The 14,171-nt window shown below is 38.4% G+C and overlaps 1 protein-coding gene across 2 annotated transcripts in view; it reads right to left on the bottom strand.

Annotated features, from left to right (window-relative positions):
* The window catches only part of MEGF10 (multiple EGF like domains 10), a 165,797-nt gene that overhangs the window by 100,112 nt on the left and 51,514 nt on the right, over nucleotides 1-14,171 (bottom strand). For both annotated transcript variants that reach the window (XM_065599304.1, XM_005303051.5), the window contains one exon: nucleotides 3,121-3,253. In XM_065599304.1, the coding sequence (XP_065455376.1) occupies nucleotides 3,121-3,253 (133 nt within the window). The remainder of the gene's footprint in view (nucleotides 1-3,120; nucleotides 3,254-14,171) is intronic.

Below are 14,171 nucleotides of genomic sequence, written 5' to 3'. Positions count from 1 at the left end.
TGAATTGTTGTTGATTGTGAGAAAAGTATAACACGAGATCTTACAGTTAACTAAAGAGTAACATCTGCGTCAGTCATAATATTTTAATGTTCTTATTCTCAATCCTAACATTGTCCATCATTTTATGAAATGGAAAACAGCTAATTGCCACAGATTGGATCTTAACAACCTAATAAACCCTATATTATGCAGATATTAACAGATAGCCAAACATAAAATTGATTTCTGTTTAGTTTTTAAATGTCTACCATGTTGCAATTTCCACATTAAAAACATACAGCACAAGACACAGTAGTGTAATGGATATATCCACTTGTACTGAGATGTTTCCTGATGAATATTAAAGTTAAAAAATGACAACTATATGTAAAATTGAAGCTCATCAGGAAGTACAAGCTTAATTAAGAGGTGAACCAACCATCTTTAAAGAACAGAGAGAAGAAATGAACTGAAAAAATCACAGACCTCACTAAAAAAAGAAAATTGTTCTGCATGCAGGCAGGGACTGCTCTGCTGGGTAATATATCCAACCAAATGGAACTAAGACTGGATTTGTTTAAAGAAAAGTAATGTCAATCTGAAAAATCAGTTGTCACAAGTGAGGACCAAATTGGAGAAATAAAGGCAGGAGACTGAAATTTGTAATACATTTTCCTGAGGATATATCAAGGGAATAAGCTTTTAAATAATCTCACTGAGCAGCTGGAGAGCCAAGTTTGGAGCCATAAAATGAGGGTTCTTGGCCAACCAGAGAAAGTAGAGAGAGAAAATCTGCTAGGACTTTTAGAGAAATGTCTGAAAAAACTGTACCTGAAATCCGCTTTGAATACTGTGAATGGAAAGACTTAGAGGGATGATTAAGAGAATACCTAAAGTTATGGTATACTTAGATACTAAAATGACAGGAATCTTAGAAATATGTTGGATGATAATTGCTGACAGTGTGTAGAACAATTATTTCATGTAACAGATTTAGGAGATAAAGTGTATTCTGAACGAGGCTTAGAAAGTACGGGACATTAAAGATAAACACATTTTTTTTAAATGGCTTTCAAGAAATACAATTTTAAAGTGTTAGTTTTGTTTCCTGCCAAACTACAGGTGCAACCTAGTGGGAAAGTATACATGGTTTGGGACTCAAAGCCTGCAGAAAAGCCATTGGAGCAAGTGGAATCCATCTACATTTCAGAGGAGAAAAGAATAATTGAATCTTAGAAAACTCTTAACCAGACTGTTTGTGCTGGCAATAAATCAACTTTTCACCGAGTAATGGGATTATAACGTATGAGAGTGAAGGGTACATTTTCTTCTGTGGTGCTAATTCCCTGGGCTGGCCACAAACATGTGCCAAGTGTGCGGCCAAATAGGGCTCCACACATTTGGTGTCCCTGATCAGTCAGTGTCTATTCCAAGACAGCACCTACAATCTCCCCTTCCTGTTTTGACCACTTACCTTGAGAGGGGACACTGGGGATCTAACTTTTCCAAGTGCCCAGAACCCACTCCCTGCTGGTTCCTGCATCCTCCTAAAGACAAACAGCTCTAATCCATCCAGCTGTCATACTCTGTCCAACCAAATGTTATGGGGGTTACCTCAACTTCCCTGGGGCTCTGCACTTCTTACTTTACACAGGGCCAGCTCTGTTCATTCCTACTATGATCTCAGTTCACATGTAATGAGGGTTTTATTATTGGGCGGGCTTCTTACTTAAAGTGTATAGGAATGCCAATGACACAAGCAGTAATAAGCTGGTAGCTGGTGGTTACTCTTTTATACTTATGTACCTGCTGTCTGTTCTGAATGGGAATATAAATGCTATGGCAATTTTCAGTTTGTGCTTGTATACATCTACCTCCTCGCTAAGCCCCAGAAAATGGAAGGATGAATGAAAGTTGACATTTAGAAACACTAGGCAGATTTGTTACATTTTTGTTTTCTGCAGGCTTTGATTATTTATCTTAAAGAAATCTTGCAATAGATCATTATTTTCTTTTTGTTTACATTTATCTTGTAGCTTCCTTCAAAATCATCCCTAGAGCTAAAGACAGCACCCCGCAACCCCTCCTCATCCCACACCATATAAGACATAAAGTAATATCAGACAAGCTTCTGGCTTTGTGCTTGGCATTCAGAAACTGGGTATTTATTCAGCTAACTACTTGATATATATCAGCAAATACAAGATTTTGCATATTCTAACTTGCATGTGAGAATTTAAGGCCAGAGAGTTGAAATGTTCCACATGAATCTCAGAGTATTTGTTGGATCAGGCCCTTAGAGGCCATTTTTGATCAATGGCCCATAAAGTGTAGAACTATCACCATAAGGCATGTGTGTCTACTAATGCTCACCAAAACTCTCAACACTTAAATATATAATACAATTTACTTCTGATGTCGGAAGAATAACCTAGAGATGTCCTCAAACTAACAGTCAGCCTGGCTTACTGACTAGCTGATCAGTTGTAGGCATTATTAAATAATGATAATGAGACCATGAGGCATGGTTTCATTATTATAATCTTTATACATGAAAAGAAGGGAAAACAAATGCTTATTGTTTAATCTTGTCTTACCCAATGTGAACATTCTACTGGCAATTATCATGAAATCATGAAAGCAACAGACTAACTAGATTGATGAATTTATAGACGTACATTTTAAATTTCTGAATCTCATCAAAAAATTAAGCCAACAAGTCTTAATATAGATTCAGGGAAAGCTGAAAAGTAAAGAAGCACCCTAATCACACTTGGCCCAATTCCAGTATGGCTAATTATATTCTGAATATGCAAATTCCCCTGCTGAGTTAATTGGATAAGGTATTCTTATTAACTTCTGTCCCTGTACGGTTGTGTAGTGTTATTGGTGTCCTTATAATGGATGCTGCATCCTACCCCAGAGATGACTGCATTCTAATGTAAAGCGAGATGGTCCCTTTACATATACATGGCCCAATTTTTCATTTTTCCCCTTGTAGTAACTGCAGGATCCGGTCCACAGTTCGTTATTTTATAAAACACTTTAAAGCATGTGAAATGCCCTGTATAAAATAAATAATAAATATAATCAGAAGCAACTAAGAATATATCAGGTCTATGATGCTAATAGAAACATTACCTCTCCCAGTGGCTACACACATTTGGATCTTCAAGATTCAAGGATAATGTTGTCTCCATCCAGTGGTGTAACAGTACAACCGGGAAGCACACAAACCAGTTCAAATTAATAATCATCCTTTCAAATAAATGACCTGTAAACAAAAACATGATTTATATTATGTCAAAGTAATATTCAAAGTATAAACATAGGGAGACAAATTCTTCCTTGGTGAAACTCCATTGGTTACACCAAGTTAGAATCTGGCCCCAAACCGGATTATGTAGGATAGCAGGCATTTAACAGCAAGACACATGGTGACAGCCTTGTAGTAGGAATACAAGGCTCTGCTTAATAGAATTCAAAATCAGAAATTAAATGTGAACGGGTTAGATGGCACTGAGTGAGCAAATGCACTACAGTTTCACCTCTGGAGATCTGTGTAGAGTGACTAGATGTCCTGATTTTATAGGGATAGTCCCGATATCTGAGGCTTTGTCTTATATAGGCACATACCACCCCCCAGATCCTGTCCCAGTTTTTCACACTTGCTATCTGGTCACCCTAGACCAGTGTCACAAGTGAAATTGTGTTAGATGAGCTCAGTTTACATACTAGTGGTTATCTGTCTATACCACAGAACAGACACACACATTAAAACAACTAACATCTTTAGCTCAGAAAAGACTGAAGACTAGAGGAGCAGGAATGTTCCCAATCAGAATGAAGATGCAATTGGTTGAGTATTGTCCAAAAGTGCAGACCGCACTTGTTCACAGAATGGCTCTAGAGACAAAGTATTTAGAGCTATGAGTCCCACAATTTAATAAGACGCAACTTCACTTATAAAAAACCACAATAGTGTATAATGTGAAACAACTGTCTTTTGCACAGCATCTCTCATAAAAACTGTATCCCAGAATTCTTCATCTATCTATTTTTAATGGCTCCCCTTACTATGTCTGAGTACTACACATTCATTAATGGATTTTAGCCTCACAATACCTCTTTGAGGTAGTGAAATATCACCCTCATTTTACAGATGGGGAACTAAGGCACAGATTAGAATAAGAGATTGAACAAGGTCACACCGGAAGTCTATATCAGGAATGGAGCCCAGGTCTCCGGAGTCCAAAGTCCAATGCCCTATTCACTAGACCATACATCCTCCTACTGATAGAATTCAATATTCTTATTGTTTATTATTTGTATTACTGTAGAAGCTAGCAGACCTAGTCATGGACTAGAACCCCACTGTGCTAGGAGCTGTACAAACACAGAACAAAAGACAGTCCCTGCCTTAAGTAGTTTACAAGCTAAGTATAAGACAAGGATACAGAAAGAATGGGGAGTACAAGAAAACAATTAGATAATATTGGTCAGCATGATACACAGTGGTGTGTGCACACCAGCAGAGGAGAGCTAGGCAAATGAGAAAGATCTATATTTCAGATAAGATTCTCACAGAAATTATTTGAATAATGGCAAAATCAAGACTGATCTTGGACCAGTGATGGTTGAATGCACTGTGAAAAGGGTACATGTTCTGATCTTGGCTGTGAGAATAGACATGTCCCACTGCATACAAGGACGATGCTTGTGCACAGAGAGTTGAACTGGATCCTATGCTGATAGCAAAAAGATGAACATAGACTTACTTGAAAAAGGACTGTATCTTTAACACATGGAACATCCTACTAACATGCACATAATATCACAGTTAGCATGTTTTAATAAATATTATTGTTTACCCAGTCTGGGATGGTGAAACTGACAACAAAATCACAAGGAAAAGATGGAAGTCAGATAAACAATCAAGTAATAATAAATAAATGTTACACTTTTTTTTGGTTTTTCATATATATATATGAATCACATATTACTCAAACCTGCAAGATGCTGAACAAACCCCTCAATGAGAATATAGAGTGCTCACCACCTCCAGGAATTGCTCAATACCTTGCAGAACCAGACCCATAATTCCCATGTAAGTGCACACATTGACAATGTGGGTTTTTTTTTAACCAATTTGCTTTAAGTTTTTGCAAGATTTTCTCACAGGTGGTTCCAATTTTTTGGTGTGCTTCTAAATTTAACTGTCAAATATCTGTAAAAATCATTTATTGATGGCTGCTATAAAATCCCCGATTGTAAGTCATAAAGTTCTATGCTAGCACAACTCCCTCCTCCATCAAAAAACTCATCTTAAAAATAAACTGAAATGCTGCCCAATTGCTTTGAGTATGTTGTAGCTGAATTTTCAGCTACTGAATTTTAAAATACATACTGAAATGCTTTTACTTTTTAAGACCCAGGCTCTTATTATTGTTCCCAGAAAAGATTAGAATGAAGGCTAGTAAGCAGCAATTTGCCATCTACACAAAAACAATTACCTTAAATTAGAAACTATATACAAAGTCATCAATTCAAACCAAAAAAATCATCCTTTTACAAATTGGAATTTGCTTTTTTGTGTAAAAGTAGAAATTAGACTAAAACAATGATTTTATAGATGCATTAAGAAAGATCTATTATAGATCTGCTATACTGGGCCAGATCCTCATTTGGTTTAAATTGGCATGTTTCCATTGTAATCAATAGAGCTATACCGTTTTACTCTAGCTGAGGATCTGGCCCTGTATTCTCATTTGATGACTCTAACATTAACACTATATTTATACATGGCTTCCGAAATCTGGGCAAAAACAATTCTAAGATTTTTAAAGCTAACTTACGATGTAGAAATAAAGTAGATTTCCCACCAAAGAGTTATTTTTTTAAGTAATAAAAATATTTTTGGTAAAATAAATGTATCTGAAACAAAAAGTTTCTGAGTTGTTTCACTACAGAGTAACACCAAACCTATTGACATATTATTTTAAAAGAAAAAAAAAAAATAAAAATGCATTGGAACATGGCAGAAGCAACATGAAATAGATAGAGACTTACTTAATGGTATCTCCTTAAGTATACAAAATAAATATACAAGCAGTTTAAGATCATGTTTAAAAAAAATCTAAGAAACATGCTTTTTTTTTTTTTTGAGAAAAATTGTGAAGTAGAAATCACAGAGATTGCCCAGTTTTTCAAAACCTTCCCTCAAAACCCAGGCCTGACTGAAGACATTTCATGCTCTGGAACTTCCCTCTCATTCTGCATAGCATGCCAAGATATTTAGTGTGGAGTTAGTTTAAAAACAAATAAAAGCAGCTGCATTTTCAATTTAATAATACCAACAAAGTGGTGATTTCCTCCATTAAAATAGACACTTTTATTTATATGCAGACTGTATACTGTATTTCTCTTTTTTCTTTCTTTTTTTTTAACTTCAATAACTTTGCTTTTGGATACATTTAACAAATTTTAAAATATATTTAAAAATAAATCATTTGCATGAGCCCCCTAGTGTAAAACTTGATTGCATTCCAGATCTTTTGCTTAATTATTAAGGAAAATCAAAACAGAAAATCAGTACAACTGATTAGCATTGCTAAAGTGTTTACATTAGCAATAAAAAAAACATAGATGATTCATTTAACTCTTGCTGCATACACTTTGCACTGATGTGTCCTGCTCAGAGATCCATGTTTGCTACTATATAGTGCTACAAAAGGCTCAACAGGTAATATTACCAGTATTTTTCCAGGGCCCCCAATATGCAGTGTCTACCACATACAGTACAAATGATCTAAGAGCTGAAAACGTTCATGTTGGAATATGTCCTCTGTCTACATGTTACTGATTAGCAAAAGTATGTGTAAGTAAACAACTCATGTAAGAAGAGAAAGATCTTCTGACCTCATACAGATTTTTGTATAATTTATGCCACTGATGTTGTAAACACTTACTACCAAGCCTAGAGCTATAAGTAATTCCATTTAAATCAATGGTAACGTGTTCCAAAGAGGTGAAGAGGACCCTTCAAAATGCTCCCTCATTGCCAGCAATATGTTTTCATACTTAAAAACCAAGAAATTTGTCACATCATCTTTAATACTGAAAAACTAACAAGCAATTTAGGAAGTAAGATGTGAGGGTTCCACCGAGGCCACGTGTAAGTTCGCAGAGTAAACTTTAAAAGCAATTTATTTGACTGGTAACCAATCAATGCAACTCTTTCGGCATAGATGAAGTACACTCCCATCCTTCATCAAGGCATGACTGAAACCAAAACAAATTCAATCTAGCAACAGTAATAAGGTCTTTCTAACCACATTTTTCCTCAAAATAATAGGATAGGATGAACAATGACCATCCAACAGTTTACAACAGAAGGTGTTAAAATTTGATTGCCCTGCCTCATTTTCTGTTACTAGTACCGGAGGCAAAACCCCAGATTTACAAACAAGCAGCATTATTTTCATTTTGCAGGATACCTAAGGGAATACTCTGGCAATGTGGTCATAGAATCATAGAATATTAGGGTTGGAAGAGACTTCAGGAGGCCATCTAGTCCAATCCCCTGCTCAAAGCAGGACCAACACCACCTGATCCAAAGCCCACTGATGTCACTGTAAAGATTCCTATTGACTTCAGTGGACTTTGGATAAGACCCCTGGTCTGGACCCATAACAGGAATATGATGCTGACACTGAAACTGCCGTAGGATTCCCTCTGTCACTTACATCACGTAAACAAGGATAACACTGAATACCTATCTGGATGTAAGTGTTTACTAAATCAAACAAAAATAATTAATAATTCTTCTTTGAAATCTTTCAACTGATAATCTCAAAGAGTTTTATAAACATTAATGAGCAAATTTTAAGTTGTGGGTATAAATAGGTACATCCATAAACTTGTATTCACGAGTAACCAGACAATTACACTAGTCTGTCTCGTAACCGGGTGAGCAGATCCTGTAATTGCACCATATATAGGGGATAGTTAACTGTTACTATACCTGATTTGTGCACACAAATCTGGGATTTGTAGATGTGCCCACTGCATCCACTTTTGATAATCTGGACCTAATTAAGAAAACCTCAAAACCCCAGAGTGGTAGGTAATATTACTATACCTGGCAGGTAGTTAACTTTTTTTAAATTAAGTTCAGGATCAGAAGTAGAAAAAAAGGAAAGGAAAGCAAACATTCCTCATTTATAGATTGGTAAATGGAGGCCCTACTCACAGTTCTCTGCTCTAACCACGATACTCTAGTCTATCTTAACAAAATGTAAATGTTGGGAGAGGTTGGGGGACAAAAGCTAAAATAATGAAAAACATGAAAGAAACAGAAGCTGCTCAGGGCAGTGGAGAAGTATTTTATGGTCAGCAGAATCAAATGCTGTTGGTGAATTAAGCAGTATTAGAACTGCAAAGCAACAGAGCTATAGTATGATACAATTGCTAACATGACACACTGGACCGAAGAGCAAGGAAAATGCTGATATAGCTTTCCCACAATTTTGCAAAAGCACTTTTATCTCTGCGGCATAAAACATGCAGCAGAAACATACAATTTAATTGGGAAAGGAACTTCCAGGAAAGTAATATCTGCTTTGTTCTAATCAGTCAGATATTTTTTGTTCATTTCTGTCCATTAGCACAGATATTGTATAGGTTGTTTGGAAACTTTCTAATCATCTATAGTGCACTCTGTGAAACTGGTAAACTAGGTGTCAGCTCTTGCCAAGGCTGAGCACTGACAAATCCATAGCTGGAAATCAGACCAGTTCTCCTGTTCAAGATAGGTGTTGGACTTGTAAGGATGTTTAGACTCTATAAAATGCTTGTAAGTTGCTGCATGCATTAACCTTACTTGTCATATCTATAGCCCATGCTGTAAGGTAAGTTTTGCTTTATAACTGTAAAAATGCCTGCTCTGAACCTGCAAACCCAGGAGAAGGAGTGGTTCCCCAGCCCACCTTCTTGTCAACTGTTGGGAATGGGCCACATCCACCCTGATTGAATTGGCCTCGTTAGCACTGACCCCCTCTCCCCTCGCACTTGGTAAGGCAACTCCCATCTTTTTATGTGCTGTATATTTATATCTGCCTGCTGTATTTTTCACCCCATGCATCTAATGAAGTGGGTTATAGCCAGGGGTGAACGTAAAATTGAAAACTTACCATATGGGAGCCGGCTCTGGCCCCCCCGGAAGGGGTGGGGCCTTGGGAGGAAGCTGGCAGGGTTGGGGGTCAGCATCCCCCAGCCAGCCCTTCCAGGCTGCCTGGCCCGCACCACCCAGGGCTCCAGCAGCGATTTAAAGGGCCCGGGACTCAGTCCGCTGCTGCCACTACCGTAGCAGCGGCCGTAGCCCTGGGCCCTTTTAAATGGCTGGCCCCAGGCTTCTTCTTTTGCTGCCCTTCCCACTCCCCGCCTCCCCCCCCCCCCCGTTGGCAGCCGGGGGGGGGGGGGGGGGCAAAAGGGCCAGCGACAATAAAGCACTGCCGTGGCAGCACTTTAAGCAGGGTCTTTGCAGTGGCAGCGCTTTAACATCGCTGCCCCTTTTGTCCTCCCCCATTGGCGACCCTGCCACTAGGAACCCGGCAGAGCCGCCGACGGGGGGGGCGCAAAAGCGGCAGCACTTTAAAGTAAGGAGGTAGGAGCCGGTACCAGCGGCCATTTTTTACTGGTACGGCATACCAGCCCATACCACCTTACTTTCACTTACTTATAGCCCACGAAAGCTTATGCCCAAATAAATTTGTTAGTCTCTAAGGTGCCACAAGGACTCCTCGTTGTTTGTATCAAAACTAAGTGGGCCATTGTGAAGCATCACAATACGAAGCTTGGGCTAATTGCCTTCTCACATCTGTAAAGCAGCTATGTACAAGGAAGCCTGTCCCATCAACTTTAATTCTGGAAGAAGAAAATAAAGATAGCTGACATGAAAATTCTTCATGTCTTTGCTGTTTGGACTCTCATTGGGCTGAAGCTAGGAAACAGAAGCAGAGATCCCCAAGGTCAACCTGGTTTAGCCTTCAAAAGATATTCAGTGCTGAGAGATTACTACAACTCTGTCACCTTTTGGAACCATAGATCACTAAATTTATCACTAAATCCAGCTTGCCTGGGTTGCCAGATAGACTGCCATTCCCAAGGGGACTGTCTGTGACTCTAGGGTAAGACTCATATAGTGATTCAGGAGTTCACATTTGCTGCTGGGTTGGGGAAATCTAATTATAAAACATACCACCAGTTTGGGGTGTCGGCCCTGAAGTTGGCACTCACGGTTGTGAGCCACTCCGTACAATATGACACATTGCATTCCCCTGTATTACATTTGTACACAGCCATCCTGCACATATGATAGCAGATGATGTTATTTTAAAAAGAAATAAGCCTTTGTTCATCATACTTTCATTTTCACATTGTGTTCACAAATTGTACAATCAATATTGAGTATGTTGTTGGTGATTTAGGAAGTGGCCCTCTTCTCTCTCAATTCCTATTGTTTAGGACTAAGCCAATGCCGCAGAATAGCATTAGGTGATAGAAGACCGTTCTCTTGGAAATGTCCCCAGATAAGAGACAGAACTTGAGTATCACCTAAAGAGTTCATGGTACTTTTTGCCAAAATAGCAAGGTTAGCACCAAATTCTGTTGGTAGCTGTAATCTATGTATTTTAAATACCCACTTCAATTCCACTAGGGTAAATAAAGTGTTCTTTGCTTCCTTTCCTAACTCATTGTGTAGTGTTTAGTGTAACTTTAAATCATTTCACCCTAGAGGTGTTAGTTCCTCTGCTATATACCCCACTTGTTTGTAAAGCTCTTTGGGATAAGGCACAAAATAAATGTAAGGCAACATCACGTGACATAGAGCATCTTTTTTTAAAAAGTGTCTTTCCTTGCCAGGGACACAAACCTTAATTAAAACAACAATACAACCAAAACAACTTATCAAAACTTGAATTTGACCCCATCTTGTCAGCAATGATTAGTCTCATGCTAACTTATGACTATGAAAAACTCAATTGTTTTTATTGATTACATTACAAAATTAATGGATGAAGAGAATGTAATACAGTATATGTTTTATATGTGGAGATTAAAAGTGAGTTTGATGCAGTGACTCGGAAAATCTTGCTTGTAAAACAAATATGAATTTACTTGCATATGATCATTGTCACATGGACTGTAAACTGGCTGAAGGACTGTAAACGAAGGCAAATGTAAATAAATGGAAGCATGTTATTAAGAGAGGTTTCTAGTGAGGCACTACTAGGATCAATGTTAGGGTCAGTTTTATTTAACATCTTTATCAATGATTTGGAGGGTAAAGGTAAATGGCATATTAATTAAATTCACAGATGTTACTACATTGAAAGATATTGCAAACATCTGTGAGGACAGAGAAATAATAAAAGTCAAAAATTCAGGCAAACAATTACAAAATGAGAGTCATATTGGAAAAATGCACACTGATATATCTGGAGGGGGATAATCCAAAACAGAGATGTTCAATAGGATGAGAATACTTGAAAGGCAATAATGCTGAAAGAGACCTAGGGTGATATTGGATTGCAAATTAGATAGGAACTTGCAATATGTTACAGCAGCCAAAAAGCTAATGAGATTTCGGGATATCACAAAACAGGAAAAGGATAGTCCCTTTGTATATGGCTCTTAGGCCAGCGTACTTACTACACTGAGCACAATTTGGGCTGCTTCCATTTCAGAAAGATGGCAAACTGGAGGGAGTTCAAGAAGCACAAAAATTATTCAAGGACTGGAATGATGGATTCATGAGTGAAGATTACAAGAACTAAATAGCATGATTAGTTAAATGATGAGGGGAGAAAGAGTGTGATATGCATCTACCAGTATTTAAGGAGTGTAAACACAAAGGATCAGCATGTGACTGGGCCTTGGGCAATTGCATAAGGAGGGAAGAGAAAGTTGCAAGAAACTTCCCCTCTATTGCCGCAGTGCAGCAGTCAGACATGGTCACAGTCATTGAGAATCCTCAAGCACAGAGACTGTTCCCTCCTAGGTTTCCCAGAAGCATGTAATGCCAAAAGGAGTGAGTCCATTTCCTGTCTTCCCTCCTCAACAGCCAGCAGTTCTTGCCAAACATGGAGAGGCGCGCATACTGCAGCTTCCCAGTGAAAATTGTAGTATGGGTACAATCTCTTCCAGAATTGCACCATGAAGGTATGGCCTTACATTGCACCAAATTGGATTAGTACCTCCAAGGTATATTTTGAGCCCAGAAAGAGAAAGGAAATATTTAAAGTGGTCTTAGTTGTATAAGAAGGAATATCAGCCTGAAACAGAACACAGAAAAATATAGGCTGATTCAGGAAATTAATAAAATAGCTGTTGTGTATGTCTTAATAGATGAAGATTATACTGTATTAGATCTCCTTTGCTGGGCAGATACAATTTGTTTTTTCTAAGTGCCATGCTTAATTTTGGTGATGAAAAAAAGTAAATAATGAACTAATATCTCTTTTCCAGCTTTAATATCTTAGATTATTTTCTTGTGACAAGTCTGGCCTCTGAATGACCTGGGTAAATAAATAATTTCACACTCCACATTTTGTGCTGTTTCTTGTAGAAATGTAGCTTATTTATATAGTATCAGAGGGGTAGCTGTGTTAGTCTGGATCTGTAAAAGCAGCAAAGTCCTGTGGCATCTTATAGACTAACAGACATATTGGAGCATGAGCTTTCGTGGGTGAATACCCACTTGGTCGGATGCATGTCACAGGACTCTTTGCTGCTTACTTATATAGAAATTTTCAACCTAAAGAATCCAAAGCACCCTGCAAAAAATGTTAAGGGGTCACTTCACCCCCTGCTTAACTGCAGATACTTCTGGGGTGGAACATGGTCAGCCAATCTGCACCAGCAACACTACAAAACAATTTTTTAAGAGAGGAAGTAAATAATAACTTCTTTGGGGGGGGGGAGGAGGGATTTAGATGGCCAGAATGAAATGTAATTACTCAGGCTGGAATTTAGATGCTAACATGCCTAATCTCTCAAAATCTGCCCTCCTAGCACCATGCCACAGTATTACTGTTGAGTACTGACTCAGAGAAAAATGCTATTTAATCACCAACACATTCTCCTGCAGCGCCTTAAAAGTCACCTATCTATACTTTGTTCCGGACTGATTCTGTTTAGTGTAAAAAATAAGATGAAAGCACAGCCCAAGTTCTCATGGTTTTATTTCAAGTATGACTCTATAGTCTGCCAAGTAATACCCCTCTGTAGGGGGAGTCTTCACAGGCATAAAGCTAGCAGAGCTGCCTCCTTCACCAGCTCCCCCTAGCACCAATGTGCTAGTATAAAGGAGGAAGGAGCAAGTTGGGTTCATATCAGGGGCAGAAGGAATATGGTGGAACCATAGGTTGAAGTGGTTTCCATCATATACAGGTGTGACATTGCACCCCATAATGCTTTATGGGAATATGCTTATGAATGTATATATGATATAACTGAAATATGTTTTATGCTACATATGCCATGTACCATATCTCTGTAAAGGTTATGCTCTACTGAATATATTCATCCTATTTGTATGCATGTGTCATTTTTGTACTCGGAGTTATGAATATTGGCTGTGTACTTGCTTGATTTTAAGTAGCCTTAGTAAAACATTTGGTCAGCTTCTTGAGAAAGAAATGTGCAAATTAAGTGCCCAATCAAGAAACACTTAATGAACAATGGATCTTGGAAGACTCCAATCCACATAAGAAGTCTTCCTGGAGACAGTCAAGATAGCATGTGGGCAATGGCTGCTACCTGTAAAAACTGAGTCATGCATGGACATGTGACTTTCCCATGTTACTCCAAAACTCCAACTTGGAGCTGGACTTTGCATAGGAGAGAGGAAGGGGTCTCCACCCACAAGAGAAAGTCTATTTAAGCCCCTGGGAGACCCCTCCATTTTGTCTTCAGGTGGCTGAAGAGATAGCCTCTCCACCCCCAAAGGATACCTGAAAGAAACTGGAACAAAGGACAGTAACTACAGGGGTGTGAGTGATTACTGGACTCAGACTAGTCTGTAAAAGGAAGCCTACTGGAACACCTCTGAGGGTGAGGTTCTATCTGTATTCAGTTTTCTTACTGTATTAGGCATAGACTTGCATGTTTTATTTTATTTTGCTTGTTAA

This window comes from Chrysemys picta, chromosome 6 (genome assembly GCF_011386835.1).
Source record: "Chrysemys picta bellii isolate R12L10 chromosome 6, ASM1138683v2, whole genome shotgun sequence".
Taxonomy (NCBI): domain Eukaryota; kingdom Metazoa; phylum Chordata; order Testudines; family Emydidae; genus Chrysemys; species Chrysemys picta.
Note: the sequence above shows the minus strand (reverse complement) of the source record. Positions and strands in the feature narration are given on the sequence as shown.